Below are 23,863 nucleotides of genomic sequence, written 5' to 3' on the forward strand. Positions count from 1 at the left end.
GCAGGGGGACCCCAAGGGTATTTTGGGCAGGACATTTGGATGGATGGAGATGTCCTGAGATGGGGCGTGGATGGTTTCGGGGACATCAATTCCAGAAAGTGAAGCTCTAATACCTTCTCGGCCCGTGGGGAGATGCAGAGGGAGCCGGGATGGGAGAAAACTGGGTGCTGGATGGATGGAGGGTGGGTGGAAGGGGCGTGAGTTCAGGCAGGTTAACGAGGTGGGCCCACTCACGTGACAGGGGGTTGGGGGCAGAGAAAGTCAGGTTAGCAGCCTGGCCAGCTTGCACAGGACGGTGGCGCCGAGGCTGCGGGACACGGGAATCAGCCCAGGGGACCCGCCAGGGCGAGACTGGAGTGTCAGCACGTGGTGTGGGCGGCTGGGCCGGGTAGGAGGAGTCGAGTGTGGACCAGAGGGGGGTGGGAGGGAGAGGAAGATGAGGGCCCCGCACGATGCGGGCGAGTCAGGGCTCCGACGCACCTCTCCCTCATCCCCACCCCCACAAGGCCGGAAGTACCCGCAGGAGGGAGGAGGGTGGCCAGGAGAACTGCCTGGGGGGTCCCGGGCCGGGGCGCCCTGGTGACAGTGCCGGGAGCAGCCCGTGGCACTGCCGGCGTCCCTGCGTGAACACGAACGTCCCCCACTCTCCGGGCGCCCCGGGGCCACTGTCACAGCCAGGGCTTCCCAAGTTCAAGGAGAACGGCGATGCGGGAGCCAGTGGCCGCCAGGGGGCGCCGAGAGCCCGCGCCAGGAGCCAGACTGCCGCCGAGGTCCCCGCGCGCCCCGACTCTCCCTTCTCCCCCACTCGGGGCCCCGCAAAGGGCCGCACGACAGCAGGCGGGATGGCAGCTGGGCCCCACGGGGTAGCGCTGCTTTCTGGAAGGGCGGGAGAGCCCTTTCTAGCCTGCGCAGGAGGCTGTCTAGGGCCTGGGGGCTGTGGTTGGAGTTGAGGCTTGAGCGGACTCATGTCCACACTGGCCACAACCCCCTTCCATCTGGCCCTGACCCAGACCCTGGCCTGGCGGAGTGGGGGGGGGCAGGGGGCCTGGCCCGGAGAGGTGGGGGAGGGGCGAAAGGGGCAGGGCCAGTGGGGGGGGGAAGGATGTGGGTTCTGGCAGTGGGCCCGGAGGGCAGGGGTCCCCGGCCACGCTTGGCATGTGTAGACCACTGGGGTGGGGGGACAAGTCGCTGAGACAGTCTGTACAAGCCCTCATTGCTTTTCAGTGGGCAAAGGGGGTCAGGACTGACCCCTGTGGTGGGACCACATCCAGACCTGGGGCCTGGCCTGCCAGTCTGGCCACCTTGCCCTTTCTCCTCCTGGTATGTCAGCCCTGGTCCCCTCGCCCTGGCTCACTGGGTCCCTGCCCCTTCCTCAAGCCCCTCTACTCCAGGAAGTCAGAGAGCAAGGCAGAAGCCACAATGCTGTTTGCAATCTAGTCTTAGAAGTCACATACTGTCATTGCTGTGTACAATTGACAAAACAGGGCCAGCCAGCCCTGACGTAGTCGAGGAGACAACACAAGGGTATAAACACCAGATGGCAGGGATCATCGTCCATCCATTGTATTACCCATCCATCCGTCCACCCTTCCATCTACCCATCCACCTATTCCATTATCCATCAATGGGACCATCTATCCATCTATCAATTCATCCATCCACTCATCCACCTATTGATCCACTCATCCATTCATCCATCCACCCATCCATCTATCCATCCATCCATCCACCCATTCTTCTATCTATCCATCCATCCACCCATCCATCTATCCATCCATCCATCCATCCACCCATTCTTGTATCCATCCATCCATCCATCCACCCATTCATCTATCCATCCATCCATCCACCCATTCATCTATCCATCCATCCACCCATTCTTCTATCCATCCATCCACCCATCCATCCATTCATCCATCCACCCATCCATCCATCCATCCATCCACCCATCCATCCACCCATTCTTCTATCCATCCATTCACCCATCCTTCTATTCATCCATCCACTCATCCATCCATTCATCCATTCACCCATTCTTCATCCATCCACCCATCAATCCATCCACCCATCCATCCATCCATCCACCCATCCATCCATCCATCCACCCATTCTTCATCCATCCACCCACCCATCCATCCATCCACCCATTCTATCCATCCATCCATCCACCCATTCTTCTATCCACCCATCCACCCATCCATCCATCCATCCACCCATTCTTCTATCCATCCATCCACCCATTCTATCCATCCATCCACCCACCCATCCATCCATTGACCCATTCTTCATCCATCCACCCATCCATCCATCCACCCATTCTTCATCCATCCACCCATCCATCCATCCATCCATCCATCCATCCATCCATCCATCCACCCATTTTATCCATCCATCCATCTACCCATCCATCCATCCATCCATCCACCCATCCATCCATCCATCCATCCATCCATCCATCATTGACATAAAGTGCAGAAAAAGAATCTGGATATAGAGTACACACTATATGATTCCATGTCTGTAACCTTCTAGAACAAGCCAACCTAATCTATGGTGAGATAAGTTAGTCTCAGTCCAGCTAGTGGACCCTTGTGATTAATTGGGATGCCTGCGAGAACTTGGGGACCTGGAAATGATTCACATCTGGATCTGGAGGGATCAAATAGCTCACCATGGCTCCTTTGAGTACCATAGTCCCCAGGAGAAGTCACAACAGATTTCTGTCCCCTGTGTTGGCGGTACAGTATGCAAACTAAAGAAGCCTGACCAGCAGGAACTCAGGGGGGCTTTGGAAAATTCTGCCCTCCCCCTCCCCCTGGAGGAAGAGCCTTTAAGCCCTACTTTAAAAAATTTAAAATCTGAAATATGCCTTTTTCCTGTAAGTATGTAAATCTGCTTCTTATCAGCAGCAGGCTTGTTTGAGCAGGAAATGGGGCCCCTGGGTACTTGCCCAGAGAGAGATAAGAATTATTGCAGGGAGAAGAAGATAAGAATTCTCTTGGTGCTAACAAATGCCTGAGTTTGCCTTCATAGTAAGTTTTTACGTAATTCAATTGTTTTAAATGTTTGTGAACATAGGTGGTTTTTGTGAAAATTAAGAATGTTCGTAATTGTATCTATTTTTTTTTTTTTTTTTGAGACAGAGTCTCATTCTGTTGCCCAGGCTAGAGTGCCATGGTGTCAGCCTAGCTCACAGCAACCTCCAACTCCTGGGCTCAAGCAATCCTCCTGCCTCAGCCTCTCAAGTAGCTGGGACTACAGGCATGCGCCACCATGCCTGGCCAATTTTTTTTTTGTATATATTTTTAGTTGGCCAATTAATTTGTTTTCATTTTTAGTAGAGACGGGGTCTCATTCTTGCTCAGGCTGGTTTCGAACTCCCGACCTTAAGCAATCCTCCCGCCTCGGCCTCCCAGAGAGCTAGGATTATAGGCATGAGCCACTGCGCCCGGCTGGCAATTTTAAATAGAGCATCAAGGGAGATCACATTGTGAAGTGACATTTGAGCAAAGATCCGAAGGCAGTGAGGACAGAGCCCTGTGATTATCTGAAGGAAAAGTGTTCCAGGCAGAGGGAACAGCCAATGCAAAAACTCTGAGAGGGATACATGCTACGTCGTGACCTTCAGAAACACCATGCCAAGTCAGACACAGAAGGTCACAGATCTTACGATTCCATTTGTGTGAAATGCCCAAAATAGGCAAATCCATAGAGGCAAGAAGCAGATTCTGGTGCCAGGGATTGGGAGGAGACGGGAAGTGGGGCGTGATTGCTTAGTGGGTGCAGGCCTCCTTTTGCGGTGATGACAATATTTTGGAAACTAGATATAGGTGATGGTTGCACGACATTGTGAATGCACTAAATGCCACTGATGGAACATTTTAGGTTATGTGTATTTTATCACAATTAAGAAAAATGGGGCCGGGCGTGGTGGCTCACGCCTGTAATCCTAGCACTCTGGGAGGCCGAGGTGGGAGGATCGCTCAAGGTCAGGAGTTCGAAACCAGCCTAAGCAAGAGCAAGAACCCGTCTCTACTATAAATAGAAATTAATTGGCCAATTAATATATATAGAAAAAATTAGCCGGGCATGGTGGCGCATGCCTGTAGTCCCAGCTACTCGGGAGGCTGAGGCAGGAGGATTGCTTGAGCCCAGGAGTTTGAGGTTGCTGTGAGCTAGGTTGAGGCCGAGGCACTCACTCTAGCCTGGGCAACAAAGCGAGACTCTGTCTCAAAAAAAGAAAAAAAGGGAAAAACTTTGTGAATGTACTAAATGCCACTGACTCATGCACTAAGATGGTTAATTTCATGTTATGTGAATTTTACCTCAATTTTTGAAAAAGGAAAACAATAAAAAGGACAAGGAAGCACGTCTGCTGTGTTCCCCGAGGAGCAAGACCCGGGTGCGGCTGGGCACGGCGAGGAGGGCTGGGCGGGGAGATCGGCCAGCTCAGGGCGCAGAGCCTCGGCGACCGGGTCCCCGTGAGCAGGAGCCACGCGGCGGGAGCGGCGCCCTCTGGCGGCCGTGTGGGGAACAGGCAGGGCAGGGAGTGCAGGGAGGCCAGGTGGGCGGTGACGCCGGCAGGTACAGGTGGGAAAAGTGGGTGCATCCGGGATCTATTTTTTTTTTTTTTGAGACAGAGTCTCACTCTGTTGCCCAGGCTAGAGTGCTGTGGCGTCAGCCTAGCTCACAGCAACCTCAAACTCCTGGGCTCAAGCAATCCTCCTGCCTCAGCCTCCCGAGTAGCTGGGACTACAGGCATGTGCCACCATGCCCGGCTTATTTTTTCTATATATATTTTAGTTGGCCAATTAATTTCTTTCTATTTTTAGTAGAGACGGGGTCTCGCTCTTGCTCAGGCTGGTTTCGAACTCCTGACCTTCAGCAATCCTCCTGCCTTGGCCTCCTGGAGTGCTAGGATTACAGGCGTGAGCCACCGCGCCCGGCCTATCTGGGATCTATTTTAAGTATATCCACCAAAATTGGCTGACATATGAAGGAAAAAATAGCCAAAGGTGACTGCAGGGTTTTTGGACTTGGTCTGTAGCTGCCATTTCTTAAGATGGGGCTCCCAGGTCTGGGGGCGGTGGAGGAGAGAAATCAGGAACTCCGGTTTGAGAAGCCCCTTGGATGCCCAAGTATGGGCGTCCAGCAGGCAGTCGTTCACAAAAGTCTGCAAACGAGAAAATCCCTGGGATAGAAATATGCGTTTGTTATTTGCATTCCATTCTAAATCTTTAAAACGTGGGAGTGAGCCTTGCAGCCCAAGCCTGTGAAAACTGCCTGTTCTTTCCTTAGCGAGTGCAGTAGAATTTTTATTTCATTTTTAAAATTTTTATTTATTTATTTATTGAGACAGAGTCTCACTCTGTTGCCCAGGCTAGAGTAAGTGCCGTGGCTTCAGCCTAGCTTACAGCAACCTGAAACTCCTGGTCTCAAGCGATCCTCCTGCCTCAGCCTCCCAAGTAGCTGGGACTACAGGCATGCGCCACCATGCCTGGCTAATTTTTCCATATATTGTAGTTGGCCAATTAATTTCTTTCTATTTTTGGTAGCGACAGGGTCTCGCTCTTGCTCAGGCTAGTTTCGAACTCCTCAAGCGATCCTCCCGCCTCAGCCTCCCAGAGTGCTAGGGTTACAGGCGTGAGCCACGGCGCCCAGCCTAGAATTTCTATTTCATAAAGTGATTCCTGCCAGCATTTCTTCTTTCAAGCCCCCAAAACAATGAAACAGTGCAGGGTGGTTTGTGGTTTACTGTTAATTTTTTCTTCCCTGTCCTTCCCTCTCCATCCGGGTCTCACCAGGGTGACCCAGTGTGCCAACCCCTACGTTGGGTTATTTGCCAGGAGGACTCCTGGGAGTCAGTGTAGGGTTGATTTATTACAGTGACATAGCAAGAACACACACCAGATGGTAATGGAAAAAAATGACCCCATGAGGAGTGACTCAGGGCAGTTTCCAAGCAACGAAAATGTGATACCTCGTGTGCCAGGTCTCTAAGCCAGCAAAACCCATTAGACACTCAGCACCCAGGGTTTTTACTGGGGGCTGGTCCCTATGCACCTTTTGCCTAGCGTGCATCAAAATCTCAGACTCCCAGAAGGAAATCAGGTGTTTAGCATAAGCCATGCTGTTTTGTACAGTCTGGGTATGTCACATCGAGCTAATCATTAACGATAGTTTTGTGTCGCACAGGGGGGAAGTATTCACCAGCTAATTTCCCAGATGAAAACTGGCAGGCAGGGGCCAGTCTTACAAGCAGGACTTTCTAAGGATAGCAGCTCCAGACTGCTGCATTCACTGTTTTCTGCATCCCAGAGCTTTCCTGCCCAGAACTGCAGGCTGGATTTTTTTTCTTTGTTTTTGAGACAGGGTCTCCATCTTTTGCCCATGCTGGAGTGTGGTGGCACTATCATAGCTCATTGCAGCCTCAAAATCCTGGGCTCATGGGGTCTTCCTGCTTCAGCCTCCCAAGTAGCTGAGACTACAGGCATGGACCACCATACCTGGCTGATGTTTTTATTATTTTTATTTTTTTGTAGAGGCGAGATCTGGCTGTGTTGTTCAGGCTGGTCTCAAACTCCTGGCCTTGAGTGATTCCCCCCTGCCTTTGCTTCCCAAAGTGCCAGGATTACAGGTGTGAGCCCCCTCACCCTTCAATCTTTATCTCAAAGAGGCCACATGGCAGTGATTGATTAGACAGGAAAGGAACCTAGATCCTGAAAGGAAATACATAAGATCTAGAAGAGCTAAAGGTATACAACTTCTATTAGAAAACATAAAAGAGGGCCAGGCAAGGTGGCTCACGCCTGTAATCCTAGCACTCTGGGAGGTCGAGGCGGGCTGATTGCTCCAGGTCAGGAGTTCGAGACCAGCCTGAGCAAGAGCAAGATCCTGACTCTACTAAAAATAGAAAGAAATTAATTGGCCAACTAAAAACATATAGAAAAAATTAGCCGGGCATGGTGGCACATGCCTGTAGTCCCAGGTACTCGGGAGGCTGAGGCAGGAGGATTGCTTGAGCCCAGGAGTTTAAGGTTGCTGTGAGCTAGGCAGACGCCACGGCACTCTAGCCTGGGCAACACAGTGAGCCTCCGCCTCGGGGAAAAATAAAACATAAGAGAGAGATTCAGTGACCCTGGGTTTGACATGGAGGCCTTAACTGTGACACACAAAAAAGCATGAAGTACGATTAAATACAGAAAAAGTAAATTGGACTTCAGCAAAATAAAAATCTTTTGCTCTTGAAAAGACAGTGTTGCGGAAATGAAAAGGCAAGTGACAGCCTGGGAAAATATTTATACAACACGTAGCTGAAAAAGACGAAACCTAAAAACCCCCCTCATGCCTCTGACAAAGGACTTGTGTCTGGAATATGTGAAGAACTCGTAAAACTTAATAATAGAAGGCGCAAGGTATTCTGGGAGGGGTTACAGTGGCAAGATTGAGCTTGCTGGCTGTTACCAAGGCAACTGGAGGCGACTGACAGTTATCTGTGGTTTGCAGCTATTAGCAAGAGAGTCTGAGATGCTCGGGGTCTTTTGGGATGAGCAGAAGGGTGATGAGAACCCTCTTAAAAGATGATTCTCCTAGGATCACTCAAGGTCAGGAGTTCGAAACCAGCCTGAGCAAGAGCAAGACCCCGTCTCTACTAAAAATAGAAATAAACTAATTGGCCAACTAAAAATATATAGAAAAAATAGGCCAGGCATGGTGGCGCATGCCTGTAGTCCCAGCTACTCGGGAGGCTGAGGCAGGAGGATCGCTTGAGCCCAGGAGTTTGAGGTTGCTGTGAGCTAGGCTGATGCTATGGCACTCTAGCCCGGGCAACAGAGTGAGACTGTCTCAAAAAAAAAAAAAAAAAAAAAAGAAGTTTGGCTGTAAAGGATAAAAGAGAAGGTGACCAAGACTACACGCACGGAGCAGACAGGACACCTTTGCTACCACGAGGTGGCTTGTCTAAATGTGAAGCTTAAAGAAGCCAAGCTGGAAGACAGAGACCAACTCCTGATGACATTGTTTGAACTCAAGGATGCATGAATGACTAAAAACTAGCTTTCCCGCTGGACTTCTCAACTAAATGAGCCAACACACTCTCTTTTTTACTTAACAAAAATGTTTTTTTTTTTTTTTTTTGAGACAGAGTTTCACTTTGTGCCCAGGTTAGAGTGAGTGCTGTGGCGTCAGCCTAGCTCACAGCAACCTCCAACTCCTGGGCTCAAGCGATCCTCCTGCCTCAGCCTCCCGAGTAGCTGGGACTACAGGCATGTGCCACCATGCCCAGCTAATTTTTTGTATATATATTTTTAGTTGACCAATTAATTTCTTTCTATTTTTAGTAGAGATGGGGGGTCTCTCTGTTGTTCAGACTGGTCTCGAACTCCCGAGCTCAAACGATCCTCCCGCCTCAGCCTCCCAGAGTGCTAGGATTACAGGCGTGAGCCACCTCGCCCGGCCTAGGGTGGGTTAATCTTGATGTCCAATTGTGTAGCCGGGTGAGAGCGATGGCTTGTGTGTGTGTTGGTCTGTGTGTGTGAATGTGTATGCATGAGACAGAGAAAGTGGGAGAGAGAGAGATGGACCTCTAGCCCAGGAGTCATTATTAATTCCTCCCGCCTTCCCCACATCTGGCCAACAGAGACCCCTTTGTTCTCAGTGGCAGAAGGGGGGATGTCCCCTCTCTCCTGAGGCCCCTGGCAAGTTCTCAGCCCCAAGCCTGGTCCACAAAACATCCTCTGAGCTTTTGCATTGAGCCTGCCACTTGCTGGCAATGCTGGGTTATCAGTGGTGGCCCTGCTCTGTGACCACCAGAGTGGTGGGGGCAGAGATGGAGGAGCCCAGAGGGGACCCTGGCCCAGCCCGAGGGGCTAAGAAAGGGCTTGCTTGAGGACAGTATTGTTACAAGATAATTGTGGGGGAAAAAGGGGAAAATCCCGACTCTCCTACAGATTTAGCACGTGTTAGAGATTTGACTTAACTCACGAATGAGGGGACTGGCAAGGGTTACAAATTCAAAGGAGAATCACAGAACGGACACAAGAGATCAGGAATACTGAAAGGAATGTGCAAAGGCAGGGAAAATACTGGAGGGGAGAGGGTTGTCCCTCCACCAGACAGATCTCATCAGCATGTCTGTAGAATCATTTTACACTGCTGTCGCTTATCTATAATTGCAAAATAGATCCCATAGAATCAATCACTCTGAATGATGTCGTTAGGGGTTGAATTGTGTGTCCTGTCCTGATACATTTAGGTGGTTTCAGCCACTCAATTTTCGGCACTCTGTGAGTACGGCCCTAGCAAACTAGCACAAATATATTCCCTACAATATGTCCCCGGAGCTGATTCTTGGAGGAGGAGCAGGAGGGGGCAGGAATGGCATGTGCAAAGGTCCAGAGGCTGGGAGGTGGGTGAGGTCCCTGGTGAAATGACAGTGGGCGGTGGTTCAGTGCCGCTTTGGCGTTGAGAGAAGGGACAAGGCGGGAACCATGGGACCAGGCGGGACCAGGCAGGGCCAGGTCACGCTACAGTCTGGGCTTTTGTTCTGAGAGCCACAGGGAGCTGTATTTACTTCACTCTTCGCCCAGCCCTGAGTCACGTGCTCTACATAAACTCGCTCATTAAATCCTCCCCAGGCGACTGGGATCAGGGGTCACACGGCCGGCGACAAAGGTGCAGTGGGACTTGAACTTAGCCTGCCCAGAGATGTCAGGGTTCGAAGACAGAAGCCAGGAGCAGGAAGACCCGGGCCCGAGTTTCTCTCGATTGTACCAGACGCTGTTCTAGTTCTTTCTACGTGTATGAACTCGCTTGCTGCTCACATCACCAGCCCACAAGGGAAGTAGTGTTTTCATGTCGCTTCACGCCCTGCAACGCCAGCTGCCAAATGGTCCCATGAGGGAAGGGCCTCTGTCTACTTCCCGGTCGCTGCAGCCCGACCCTAGGTCTGCAGGCGGTCAGGCAGGACGTATTCGCCACGTGGGTGGACATTCCCCGCAGCCCATAACGCCCATCCTCCAGACGGGGAAACTGAGGCTCGGCGACAGGCGACCGCACCCTGCCCCCTCAACTCGGCTGCCGGGTGCCAGCCCTGTCCACGAAGCCCTCCGCCGGGAAAGGGACCCCTCTGTGCGAGGATGGGGGGGCGCAGGGTCACCTGCGCGCGTGATAAGGCAGCGGGGTGGCCCGGGCGGCCTGGGCCCCAGCGCCTACCCCGAGCCCCGAGGGCCTCGTCCCCTGGCTGTCCCCAGCATGGCCCCCCACGCCCACGGCCCCTCCGGCCCACGCGCGGCTCCCCGCCCCGCGCCGCTCCCCGCGCCGCTCCCCGCGGGGCCGTGCCACTCCGGCGCGGGGGGCTCCGGGCGGCGCGCGGGCTTCCCCCCGGGACCCTCGGCCTGGCCGCCCTAGCCCGGCAGGGGACCGGCGGTGGGCTGGCGACGGAGCCTGGGGTGGCGGTCGCGGCCCGGTCCCGGCCTGGGCGCCCCTTCGCCCCCGCTCCCCACCCGCACCCCCCCGCCCCCCGCGTTGGTTCGCGCCACCGAGCCCGGTGGGGGCGGGGAGGCGGCCGCTGTGCGCAGGCGCGTCCACGCCGCGCGCCCGCTCGGCAGTCATGGGTCTCCCGGTGCACGTCGTTTACTGGTGAGCGCGGCGCCCGGCGGCCCCCGTCCGGTTGGAGCGGGCTCCGGGGCGACGCGGGGAGGACGCACGGGCGCCCCAGGAAGAGGAAAGGGGTTCCGGGCGGCTGGGGCGGCGTGCGGAGGGCGCGGGCCCGCCCGGTCCGGGGGGTGACGTGCCGGGGTCGCGGACTGTAGAAGGGGACCCGAGACGTGCGTGTGTCCCTTGTGGACGCCCGGTTGGGGGAGGCGGTGGGGAGCAGTGTGTGATGGGACTTAAGCTTCCGTCTACCCTTAGGCTTCCCCTCCCCCAGCATCCTGAACAGCCGAACAGTTAGGGGCGAGAAGGTTCTAGAATGTCGAACTGTGCTTTGAAAGGACTTGAACTAATAATACATTCTGGACCTCCGCCCAGTGGGTTCCCTTGGTTGCTAACCACATTCCTTTTCTGGCCTCAGTTTCCCCATCTGTAGTGGGGGAATAACCTTAATAGTTATCCCAGATGAAGTGCTTTATACCGCCCCCATACTATGCCGGCACGCAGTAAATGATTAATAAATCCATGTTCAATGAATTTACCCGTTCAGAAACCCTTTCATAGAGAGGGTAGCTCCATCTTACAGATGGGGAAACTGAGGCAGAGAGTGGGCCAGGAGCAGGTCAGTAGCTTGAGGTCCAGACTGCAGGTGACAGGAACATGTGAACCCAAGTCTGCGGGCCATGCTGTGTGTAATGTCCACCCAGAGCTCTCATCTGTCCCTGCGTTAGAGGCCGGAGTGACATTTTGAGGCACCCACGGGGCCTGTGCACCAGATTCCAGTCCCGAAATAGCCTGCGTGGGGGTTGGGGACCTTGCGTTTCAGCCTGGGCACTGGGAGGGCGTCTAGAATCCAGGGGTAACAGGGTTATCCTCTCACCGCCAGGGGGCTGAGGGCACAGGGGGTGGCAGGGGGTCCCGCTCTCATCCTAATCCAGTCCTCTCTGGGACCCTCCCTACTGCCTTCTCTGTCGTCTGGTCTCCTTGTACCTGCCCCTCCCCCTTCTCTGCGTCTTGTCCCCACACTCGGTTTCTGTTTTCTTTGTGTGTCTCTGTGTGGGTGTCCCCCTCTTCCCTGCGTCTCCGCCCCCCACCCCCGGTGTCCCACAACGCCCTTCGTGTGTCTGGTGTCTGTCTCCTCTCTCCACGGTATCCGTCACCACCTCTGTTTTGTCCCCTGTGTCCCTCTTTATCTGTTCCCCTGGTCCCCCTGTCTCCCTGTCACCCCTCGGACCCGCTCTCTTGGACTCTCCCGCCAGCGGAGCTTGAGGCTACAAGTCCAAGGTAAGGGTGACAGTGGCCGGTGGGCGGCATCCCTGGGGGATGGGGCAGGGCTGGCTGGCGTGACCCGTGTGGTGACCTGCCACCCTGTTTCCAGTATCTTCAACTCAAGAAGAAGTTAGAAGATGAGTTCCCCGGGTGCCTGGACATCGTGAGTTTGGGGGACGGGGGGAATGACTCAGACATGGACACCTTGTCTGTCCCCCAGGCCTGGATGGCAGTGGGGGGTGGGTTAGCCAGCCCTGCCCCCTCCCCCCATGTTCTCCCTTCCCTGGGAAGGGAGAGGGTGTCCCCAAGCGGACATCTCGGCCCTTCCAACGTCTCTTTCCTTTCCTCAGTGTGGCGAGGGGACTCCTCAGGCCACTGGGTTCTTTGAAGTGATGGTAGCAGGGAAGTTGGTTCACTCCAAGAAGGTATGTCTGTCTTTCTGTCCCGCCTCACTTTTTGGTCAGTGTGGGCTGGGGCTGAAGTTGGGGCCTTGGTCCTGGCTCACCCCTCCCCTCTTCCTCCCGTCCCCAGAGAGGCGATGGCTACGTGGACACAGAGAGCAAGTTTCTGAAGCTAGTGGCCGCCATCAAAGCCGCCTTGGCTCGGGCCTAATGTGGCCTGAAGGCAGAGGTGAGGGGCCCGCCGGGATGGGGGACACTCCCCTCCCCCACACCGTGACCCCCTGGCACAGGTGGAGAGTCTGGGAGGTGGCGCCACACCAGGAGTGTCCCCCGAGCAGGCGGGATGGACATCCGACCTGGGGTGGTGCAGGATGACACCGAGATGGTGACGGGGTCAGAGGACTGTCCTAAAACTGCTCTCCTGGTTTGGGAACGGAAGGCGCCCAAGGGACACCGCAGTGCAGAATCTGGAACCGTGGCTCTTTGTCCCACGGCCAGGAGGCGGTTCCCAGCCCAGCAGGCCACCCGAGTGAGTGAGTGCCAGCCCGAGTTGCCAGCATGTTTTGAGACAGAAGTCCCATGGCCAACACTTTTGACCGATTGTGAATTGTTCTCTGAACCTGAGAACGGGTTCTAGAACATTCCAGAGCTGAGCCCAGCTCCAGAAATACACCCACTTTAAAACCATGAGTCCAAGAATGCTCTAGAAACAAATGCCAACTCTAGAACGCCTGCTCCAAAACTACCCTGGAACGAACTCCTGGTTCCCTTATATATAGTCTAGAATCAAATACAATACCAGCTCCCAACACACCATAAACCCGGGCCCCCCTTCCCAACCCAGTGATTGGGTTCAGAAACCCAATTCTGAGTTCAGAAATGCAGAACTCTGACCGAGTTCTAGTTTCTAACCCAGTCGTTGCTGAACAAGCAGCCATTTCCTTGCTACCCCGGAAACAGAACTGCCTTCCAGCACCCTCTGAGTCTGATCTTCTGGTTTCGATGCCAGTATGTTCTGGAAGAGCTCCAAACCCAACCTACCCTGGAACTGGGCTCCAGTTGCTAGCCCTGTCCACAGCTAAGTCCTGGTTCTGACACTGCGGATTCTAGAACATACTTCTACCCTCCTCTAAACTTCAGTACCAGTTCCCACTCCATGGTGGTCTAGAACAGAGAGTCAGATCCCAGCACACTGGGGACCCGAGTACCTGCTCCCAGTGTGCTCCGTGCCAGAAAACTAGGTTCACATGTTTTAAACTGAAGTTCCATTTCCTGGAATTCTATACCAGAGCAGTGAGGTCCATGTCAATGGGGCCGTGCAGATTTGAAGCAGTGCAGTGTAATAGTAGAAATAATGTCTTGTCTCATGTGCAGGTCTGAAATGAAGTGAATTGTCCCCAAATGAAAAAAGGAATTGCATAATTTCAGAGCTGCACAAGCTGCTATATTGTGGACTGTCGCTGTAAGGAGGGTGGGGGTGGGGTGCCACCGTAGCAGGATTTGAATCTCCTTTATATACACCGTCTGCTAGTTCCTGTCAATAACTCAGATCTGTCGTCTTAATTCAGCTAGAGATTTACTTGGATTCTAGAAAGGTTAAATCAATAGATGATTTTATCCCACACAAAAATGGGATTTATGTAAGAAAAATGAGAGAGGGGAAGAAAACCAGAGACAATCTGGCTAGAGTGATCCCTGTTTGCATGTTTTGTGGGTGCAGTTTCAGGATGTCCCCAAGAGCACCCAGGACTCTGGGAACTTGGCAGAGCTGTGACACTCACAGTTTATTACAGTGAAAGGTACAGATGAAGGTGACCAAAAGGAAGAGGCACGTGGGGCAGGGCCCAGGAGAGACCAGGTGTTTCTACTTGTCCTCTCCCAGGGCATGGTGTGCGACAGCATGTGTCACATTTTGCCAATCAGGAAGCTCAGCTGAGCCTTGATGTCCAGGGTTTTTATTGGGGGGTGGGTCACGTAGGCGAGGCTGCCCTTAGTCTCCAGTGCCCCCAGAGATTAAGCAGATACCACGTGGCCCACAGCCCCCAACTCAAATCACATTGTCAGCGTGGACCATCTGGCCTGGCCCAACGTCCCTGGTAGACCAAGACCCTCTTACGAGGCAGGACATTGTAGTGGCTTAGAAGTGACCTCCCAGGAGATGGGCAGGGTGAATCTGTCCTGCCCACGAGAGAAACCAGTCAGTTGGTGAGGAGCAAAGGGGTCAGTGTGGGACACTCTGCCCAGCTGGACTGACGTGGGTATCAAAACTGGCCACCCATCGCTTCTCTGGAAGCCAGGTGTCCCTGGGGGCCCGGCTCGTGGTGCTTTCTGTGAGGTCCGCTGCCCATCGGCACTGACAGCCTGCCTCGCTTTCCTTATCGGAATTCCTCCCTGCAGGAGGAATTCTGCAGGGAGGAGAACAAGGTCTCCGCCGAGAACAAGGTCTCAGCCCAGCTCGCTGTGTCGGGTGACAATGTCCAACCCTCCTGGGGCATCCCATTTCCTTATGCCTCAGTTTCTCTCTGGGCTTGCATTTCCCTCCATGTGTCTCTCTCTCTGAACTTGCGTCCCCGGCTGGCCTCTGGCCCCGCCAGCTGAACCCCCTGCACCTTTTCTCTCTCTGCAGACCAGCGACCTTGACCCCGCCCCTCTCGGCAGACGCTTCTTGACAGGAAGGACTGAAATGTCTCTCGGATGCCTGGTCTTTCCTTGATGTTCCTGCGGCCGCCGTGTGGGGGCAGAGATCGACGCCCCTGGTCTTTGCCTGTGTGGGTGTGTGTGTGTGTCCCCCCCCCCCGCCCCCGCATCTCCCTTTCCCCGCCGCCCTGTCCCTCTCCTGTCCCCCGATTTCACCATCTCTCCCTGCACCCCCCCTTGTCTGCCTGCTTCCCCCCCAGAATCTGGGGGAGGTCCTGCCTCCGGCTTCCTGCTCAAAGGGAAGCCGAGAGAGGGACCAGGATGGGTGAGTCTGAATTGCAGCGACATTTGCAACGATTCTCGGTTCAATAAACACTGGACAAGTGTAGCCGAGTGTGCCCGAGTCCGTGTATCCTGCTTTGCTCCCAGAGCCGCGTCCCTGTAGGCCTCGGGCCCAGAAATCAGCGACCACGTGTTGTGCTCAGTGTGCCTTTGCTTATGAGTAAGCGCCGAGGTTATACAGGGGAGGAAATGCGTGCAACAGTGATTTTAATTCAAACGAGACCCTAGCTGGGCATGTGGCTGGTGCCTGTAGTCCAAGCTGATCGGAGGCTAAGGCAGGAGGATCACTTGAGCCCAGGAATTAGAGGCCAAAGTGAGCTATGATCGTAGCACTGCACTGCAGCCCAGGCAGTGACAGAACAAGACCCCGAACCCCCAGATCAATTGTTTAAATAAGAAACCTTGCCACGGCCCCAAATCCTTTGTCACTTGCACTAGTCCGCTAGGGCTGCCATAACAAAATACTACAGACTTCATGGCTTTACCAACAGGCAATTTATTTTGTCACAGTTCTGGAGGCTGGAAGTCCAAGGTCTAGGTGCTGGTCAGGGTTGGTGTCCTGCAAGGCGTCTGTCCTCGGCTTCTCACTGTGTCCCCACATGGTCTCTCTGCGCACACAAGTCTCTGGTGTCTCTTTGTTCAAGTTTCCTTTTATAACGACACCAGTCAGATTGGGTTAGGGCCCACGCTCATGGCCTCATTTTAACTTCCTCGCCTCTTTAAAGGCCCTGTCCCCAAACACAGTCACACTGGGGGGCACTGGGAGTTAGGGTTTCAACAGAAGAATTTGGAGGGGACTCAATTTGGCCCATAATGACTGCCTTTGGGAGCCGGGGTCTACGCCTCTCCTTCTGAATCTGAATGGGTGATTCCTTCCACCCAGAGCATGCGGCAGAACTGGTGCCACAAGATTTCCAGGGTTAGGGTCAGGAGAAGCCACACACAGGCACAATGGAGTCCTCGCTCCTGCTGACGGTTCATAGGCCAAAGCAAGTCCCACGGCTGAACCCAAATCCAAGGGGTGACAGAGGTGACATGTGCTAATAACGTACTCCCTCTTTTCGGTGGGAGGTATTGTGAAGTCACCTGGCAAAGCGTGTGGGAGCAGACAGGGTGAAGAATTGGGACTGTTAATTCAGTCAGCTGCAGGGGACGGGCAGTCTCTGTTCCCAGCTTTAAGGAGACGTGGCTAGACCTCTGTGTTCTTAGACACATTTCAAGCCGCATTTGCCCCCTTGGGGTGAGTGGGCAGTCGGAAGCAGGAACTGGCTTCACTGGGCGTGGTGGCTCACGCCTGTGATCCCAGCACTTTGGCAGGCCGAGGTGGGAGGACCATTTGAGGCCAGGAGTTCAAGACCAGCCTGGGCAATATAATCTCTAATAAAATCATCTCTAATAAAAACAAACAAACAAACCCAAATTAGCTGGGCTTGGTGGCGCTCCTGTAGTCCCAGCTGCGGGAGGACCGCTTGAGCCCAGGAGTTTGAGGCTGCAGGGAGCTATGATGACGCCACTGTGCTCTAGGCTGGGTGACTTGGTCAGCGTGTTTGCCAATAAGCAGCTCCTACTTCTTTTTTTTTTTTTTTTTTTGAGACAGAGTCTCACTTTGGTGCCCAGGCTAGAGTGAGTGCCGTGGCGTCAGCCTAGCTCACAGCAACCTCAAACTCCTGGGCTCAATCGATCCTCCTGCCTCAGCCTCCAAAGTAGCTGGGATGACAGGCATGCGCCACCATGCCCAGCTAATTTTTTCTGTATATATTAGTTGGCCAATTAATTTCTTTCTATTTATAGTAGACATGGGGTCTCGCTCTTGCTCAGGCTGGTTTCGAACTCCTGACCTGGAGCAATCCTCCTGCCTCGGCCTCCCAGAGTGCTAGGATTACAGGCGTGAGCCACCACGCCCGGCCTCCTACTTCTTTTTTTTTGAGACAGGGTCTTGCTCTGTCTCCCAGTATATTGTAATATGTTATATATTAATATTTATATGCTATATGTCATAATATGTATATTGTTATGAATATTTATATTAACATTGAAATTATTAATATGTACTCAGGGTTGAACTTTTGCTGGTTAGTGGCCAAGGGTAAGGTTGTCTTGGGACAGCACCAGGAGCTTCCAGGGACCTGTGGTTTGAAGGGGGTCCCTGATCCCTGTGTTTGGGAGAAAAACTGCAGCTGATTGGAAGAAAGTGCTAGCTGGTAGTGCAGGAGATTGCGTTTTGGGTCCCAGTATCTCACCCCTCCTCACACCCCTGCCTTTCCACCCTTTATGACCCTCTCCTGCTAGAGAGGAATGGTTACTTCCTGGACGCGGGACAGTGGGTTGGGCCACGTGACTCCCTTTGGCCAATGGAACGAGGCAGAAGAAGCAGGGCGTGGCCTGCGCTTCCCATTGCCTTGCTCTTGTGCGCCCCCTGCTGGTCCCAGAGGAGAACAGAGCCACGTGGAGCAGAGCAGCCCCAGCCAAAGAGCCCTAAGGAAAAAGATAGCAGAGCCACCCTCTCCCAGGACAAAACCCACAGACACACGAGCAAGCCCTGCTTGCAAACCCAGCCGAGAGTGTCCTAGATGGAAACAATCCCCCGCCAACCCTCGGACACATGAGCTATAACAATCATTGGTTAGTCCCAGCTACTCAGGAGGCTGAGGCAGGAGGATCGATGGAGTCTAGGACTTTGAGGTTGGAGTGAGCTAAGACACCCCTGCACTCTACTGGGGGTGACGGAGTGAGACCCTGTCTCAAAACACAAAAAACAAAACAGTTGTTGCAGGCCATCGAGTTTTGGGGTGGTTTGTTACACAGCAATAACTGACAGGTGCAACAGGGAATTGTCTTATAATGGGAGACATGATCTCAGATAGAGGCCTTGGCACCAGATAGATTAGGAATTGCTTGGCTTGATCAGCCTCGACTAGCAAGATTCCAGGACCGTCTTCCGAGAACCTGGCTGTCAGCCGTTATGCAGTCACTGTTGTGTGTCGCTGAGGTCGGAGGGCTCTGACACCCTCCGTTAGTGCACTGGCCTCGCTGAACGCACCCCGAGCCATCGCATGGATATTCCACCAATGGGAGGACGCTGGGAAGTGACTAGAAGTCTTCCAGGCCCACTTATTAGTATTTCATGTGCCAAGATTGTGACAGCTATGGCAGTCTGTCCACTTCTGCTTGTATGCCAGCAAACCTTTCGGCCTGTTTATTGGTTACAAAGTCCATTTAGATATTTCACTACCCAAGTGGATTCTGGCTAATGTGGGCCGTAAAGATGTGGGTGAATCATTGAGGTTTAAAAAACTTCCTTCGGAATCTATTTTATTTTATTTTATTTTATTTTGAGACAGAGTCTCATTTTGTTGCCCAGGCTAGAGTGAGTGCCGTGGCGTCAGCCTAGCTCACAGCAACCTCAAACTCCTGGGCTCAAGCAATCCTCCTGCCTCAGCCTCCCGAGTAGCTGGGACTACAGGCATGCGCCACCATGCCCGGCTAATTTTTTCTCTATATGTTAGTTGGCCAATCAATTTCTTTTCTATTTATAGTAGAGACGGGGTCTCGCTCTTGCTCAGGCTGGTTTCGAACTCCTGACCTTGAGTGATCCGCCCGCCACAGCCTCCCAGAGTGCTAGGATTACAGGCCTGAGCCACCGCGCCCAGCCTGTTCTTCACAATTTAAAGGCTAGAAGATATGTTCTTATTATAGATCTTAGTAACCTCAGCATATGATTTTTTTTTCTTTCATTATTAAGTTGGAAACTTTCATCTTTTCACTTCAAGGAAGCACTTTATGTCTTCTCTTTAGCATATCCAAACGGACAGTATCACTACTCTTGTGCTCTGGGGCCATTATTAAGTAAAATAAGGGTTCCTGTAACACAAGCACTGAGATACTGTGACAGTCGATCTGATAACCAGTATGGCAACTGAGTGACTAACGGGCAGGTGACATATACAGTGTGTGTACACTAGACAAAGGGATGTTTCATGACTGGGGCAGGATGAAGTGGAAGGTATGAGATTTCATCCTGCTACTTAGAATGGTGTGCAATTTAAAACTTGCAAGTTGTTTATTTCTGGAATTTTCTATTTAAATATTTTTGAACCATGGTTGGTCACGGGTATGATGGTCCACTGAAACTGTGGGACGTGAAACTGCAAATAAGGGGGACTCCTGTACTCTATGACCTCCATGGCAGAAGGTGACATGAAGACCACTGGATGTTTCAGTTCCTTCAGAATTGAGGAACTTAATGTTTTTGCAATTTTTTTTTTTTTTTTGAGACAGGGTCTTGCTCTGTTGCTTGGGTAGAGTGCAGAGGTGTCATCATAGCTCACTGCAGCCTTAAACTCCTGGGCTCAAGCAATCCTCCTGCTTTAGCCTGCCGAGTAGCTGGGACTACAGGCATGCGCCACCAAGCCTGGCTAATTTTGTTATTTTTCGTAAAGATGGGGTCTTGCTCTTGCTCACGATGGTCTCGAACTCCTGGCCTCAAGCCATCCTCCCGCCTCAGACTCCCAAAGTGCTGGGATTACAGGGGTGAGCCACCACACTCAGCCTCTGGCCGGGTCATGAAGCACATACTTTCCTCGAAGCAAATACAATTCTAATCTGATTAACTTTCAAACCTTGACCTACTCATTCTATAAATAAAATGCTTTCTCCCCCAAGCCAAATGCTGGTGACTCCTGAAGCCACCCATGTCCCATGGCTCTATGCCCAGTGACATCTGGGAAAAGCCACAAGATGACCATCAACAATAGCGACAAGAAACGAAGCCCCCACATGTCTTTATTTTTAATGACACTGATGATTTTCTTAGTGTCACAATCCTTTGGTGGCGTTGTTCTAAGCCAGGTAGAGAGAGATCACCAAAAGTGACATGGGAGCCACTGAGATCCAAAGGAGTTGACTGTAACCTCAGTTGCCAGCTTCTCTTAGATTTGGGGTCAGCGTGGGATATCAACACTCTCAGCTCTTGGCTCTCTGTGGCAGCTAAGGCACATCCCGGCACCCGTTGATAGTTTCAACGATGCAAGACTCTTAACAATCTTTGTTTAAATAAGCAATCTGGCAGGGCCGGGCTAGGTTGTCTATGCTCGAGTGGGATCTAACCAGTTCTTCTCCCCTCAGCTCATCGTCTCTGCAACCCCACTTTGCAGCAAGCACCTTGTGACAGCCATGATCTTTCCCCCCAATTTCTTTTCATTTATTTATTTATTTATTTATTTTTTTCAAATAGTTTTAAACACATGGAATATTTTTTTTTTTGAGACAAGAGTCTGGCTCTGTTGCCCAGGCTAGAGTGAGTGCCGTGGCATCAGCCTAGCTCACAGCAACCTCAAACTCCTGGGCTCAAGCAATCCTCCTGCCTCAGCCTCCCGAGTAGCGGGGACTACAGGCATGCGCCACCATGCCCGGCTAATTTTATGTATATATTTTAGTTGTCCAGATAATTTCTTTCTATTTTTAGTAGAGACAGGGTCTTACTCTTGCTTAGGCTGGTCTCGAACTCCTGAGCTCAAAGGATCCTCCAGCCTCAGCCTACCATAGTGCTAGGATTCCAGGCGTGAGCCACCGCGCCCGGCCTTCTCACCTGTTTTAAAATTGATTTTTATTATGGAAAAAAAAAGGATACTTTTTTAAAGTTGGTTTTTTGAGTGAGATCCCAAACAAGATTGACACATCGCATTTGGGCCATGTGAGCAAACTCCAATCTCCATGGATGAGCACGACACATGCAAAGCCCTCCCCCGGGCCACCGTCCCCTATGCGCCCAGCCGGCGACCCTGAGCAGCGCGGTCCGGTAGAACTTTCTGCACGATGGAATTCCTCTCTCTGTCGCCGGCTTCGTGCTGCCGCGGAGGACTTGAGATGTGGTGTGACTAAGGGACCGAAGGACTCAGCTGACTTGAACGTACGTCCAAAGGCGTGTCACGTGTGGCTGGGGGCTGTCTTCTCGGGCAGCGCAGGTCTGCAGCGACGGAGGCGCCATTCTCCCCTCGCGGCCCCCGGCCCGCGGCATCTGCAGGGGGCAGAGCAGGGAGAGCGACAGACGCGCGCTCCCGCCCCGAAAGGCGTCCTCACCAGGGAGTGAGCGCATCCCCTTCAGTCACAGCCCATTGGCCAGAATCAGCCACACGGCCCCGCCCACCGTCTGAGCCCCGCCCATTGACAGAGCCCCGCCCACTGTTCGAGCCCCGCCCACTGACAGAGCCCCCGCCCACTGGCAGAGCCCCGCCCACTGTCCGAGCCCCGCCCACTGTCCGAGCCCCGCCCACTGTCGGAGCCCCGCCCACAAGGCGCACCTGCAGGCCCCGGGCTGGGCAGCGGGGTCTTCCAAGTGCAGCGGGCGGACGAGAACGTGCACATCGGTGACCCCCGAGACGCATCGACCACGGGGCCTTTGGTCCTCATCTTACCGTATGCCTGAAAGGGCCGCGACCCTGTTTTGGCTTCGCGAAGACAGTTCGCACCTCCAAGAGAAGGGGACTCGGCTGGAACGTCACTCGGCCCCAACAGGGCGGCAACGCAGTGACTTCCTTCCCGACAGCGACAGCGCGTGGCCGAGTCCGAGAGCTGCGCCTTCTCCTCCTCCTCAGGTCCCGCCGAGACCGTGCAATCCCCCTGGGTCCCCGCGGGGCGCTGTGGACCACCAGCACCACTCCGGCCTTGGCTTGGTGACGTGACACTTTTTAAAGAAAAAAAAAATGTCAAATCTTTCTTTCTTCAGACACCTTCCGACTATAACCCGGCCTGGCCTCTCTACTTGCTCGCTTTGGGACCTCAGAGGAAAGGGACTTTGTCTCTCCGGTGACAATTTGGTGGAGGCAGGAAGGAAGGGAAACGGGGGTGGGGGATCCAGGCAACTCCCTGCTGAGCTTGGGCACGTGAGGGCAGCACGACCAAGGTCACGTGCAAAATGAGAGATTTTGCCTTCGATGTCTCTTGGACATCTGGGGTCTTCCTGACTCAGAGAACTGCCTTTTTTTTGGCCTTCCTGGCCTCGCTCACTTTTCTCCAACCTGGGAAAAGGCCAAGTTCTCTTCTCCCCGCAGCTCATCGTCTCTGCAACCCTACTTTACAGCAAGCACCTTGTGACAGGCATGATCTTTCCCCCCAATTTCTTTTCTTTCTTTCTTTCTTTTTTTTTTTTTTTTGAGACAGAGTCTCGCTCTGTTGCCTGGGCTAGAGTGCCGTGGTGTCAGCCTAGCTCACAGCAACCTCAAACTCCTGGGCTCAAGCAATCCTCTTTCCTCAGCCTCCCGAGTAGCTGGGACTACAGGCATGCGCCACCATGCCCGGCTAATTTTATATATATATATTTTTTAGTTGTCCAGATAATTTCTTTCTATTTTTTTTTTTTTTTTTGAGACAGAGTCTCGCTTTGTTGTCCAGGCTAGAGTGAGTGCCGTGGCATCAGCCTAGCTCACAGCAACCTCAAACTCCTGGGCTCGAGTGATCCTTCTGCATCAGCCTCCCGAATAGCTGGGACTACAGGCATGCGCCACCATGCCCGGCTAATTTTTTTTTATATATATATATCAGTTGGCCAATTGATTTCTTTCTATTTATAGTAGAGACGGGCTCTCGCTCTTGCTCAGGCTGGTTTTGAACTCCTGACCTTGAGCAATCCGCCCGCCTCGGCCTCCCAAGAGCTAGGATTACAGGCGTGAGCCACAGTGCCCGGCCTCTTTCTATTTTTAGTAGAGACGGGGTCTCGCTCTTGCTTAGGCTGGTCTCGAACTCGTAAGCTCAAACAATCCTCCAGCCTCAGCCTACCATGGTGCTAGGATTATAGGAGTGAGCCACCACGCCCAGCCCTCAACTTTTTTTTTTTTTAACTTCAAGGACAATTCATTCATTGCCAAGAGGTCTCGAGGTTGGCAGTTAGCTCAAGGCTTCAGAATTTTTCTATCTTTTAATTCTCTCGCCTTTAGGTTGATGGATTTTCATCTGCTTGGTTTTAGTACTTGCCGATGGCTAAGAGTGCCATTGCATCTCCAGGCATCAAATCCATGTCTAAAGGAGGAAGAAGGAGGAAGGTGCCCACTCTCCTGTCGTGCCTCTACCCCGGACCATTTTTTTTTTTTATTTTTTTTTTTGTTTTTGTTTTTTTTTTTAGTACCTAGTATGCAGCTACATTTTTTTTTTTTTATCCTGTTAAAATACACATGATGCAAAACTCACCGTTTTAATCATCTTAAAGTGTACAGTTGGTTCAGGGTCATTTAGTACATTCCTCACATCGTGCAACTATCATCACTTTCTAGTTCCAAAATATTTCATCACTCTGAAAAGAAATCCTGACCCTGTTAAGCAGTCACACCCCATCCCCCATCAACCCCACCCCAGTATACATTAATTTACTTTCTGTCTCTATGGATTTGCCTATTCTGAATGTTTTATATAAATGGAATCATGCAACAGGCCGGGCGTGGTGGCTCACGCCTGTAATCCTAGCACCCTGGGAGGCCGAGGTGGGAGGATTGCTCTCAAGGTCAGGAGTTCGAGACCAGCCTGAGCAAGAGCGAGACCCCGTCTCTACTATAAATAGAAAGAAATTAATTGGC

The 23,863-nt window shown here is 52.7% G+C and overlaps 1 protein-coding gene across 1 annotated transcript; it reads left to right on the forward strand.

Moving 5' to 3' along the window:
- Positions 1 to 10,560: 10,560 nt before the first annotated feature.
- Positions 10,561 to 15,174, forward strand: SELENOW (selenoprotein W). Its single transcript, XM_012761566.2, has 6 exons — positions 10,561 to 10,638; positions 11,910 to 11,934; positions 12,029 to 12,082; positions 12,270 to 12,344; positions 12,451 to 12,549; positions 14,947 to 15,174. The coding sequence occupies exons 1-5, from the start codon at positions 10,610 to 10,612 to the stop codon at positions 12,529 to 12,531; spliced, it is 264 nt and encodes an 87-aa protein (XP_012617020.1). The 5' UTR covers positions 10,561 to 10,609; the 3' UTR covers positions 12,532 to 12,549; positions 14,947 to 15,174.
- The last annotated feature ends 8,689 nt before the right edge of the window (positions 15,175 to 23,863 follow it).

This window comes from Microcebus murinus, chromosome 16 (genome assembly GCF_040939455.1).
Source record: "Microcebus murinus isolate Inina chromosome 16, M.murinus_Inina_mat1.0, whole genome shotgun sequence".
Lineage (NCBI taxonomy): Eukaryota > Metazoa > Chordata > Mammalia > Primates > Cheirogaleidae > Microcebus > Microcebus murinus.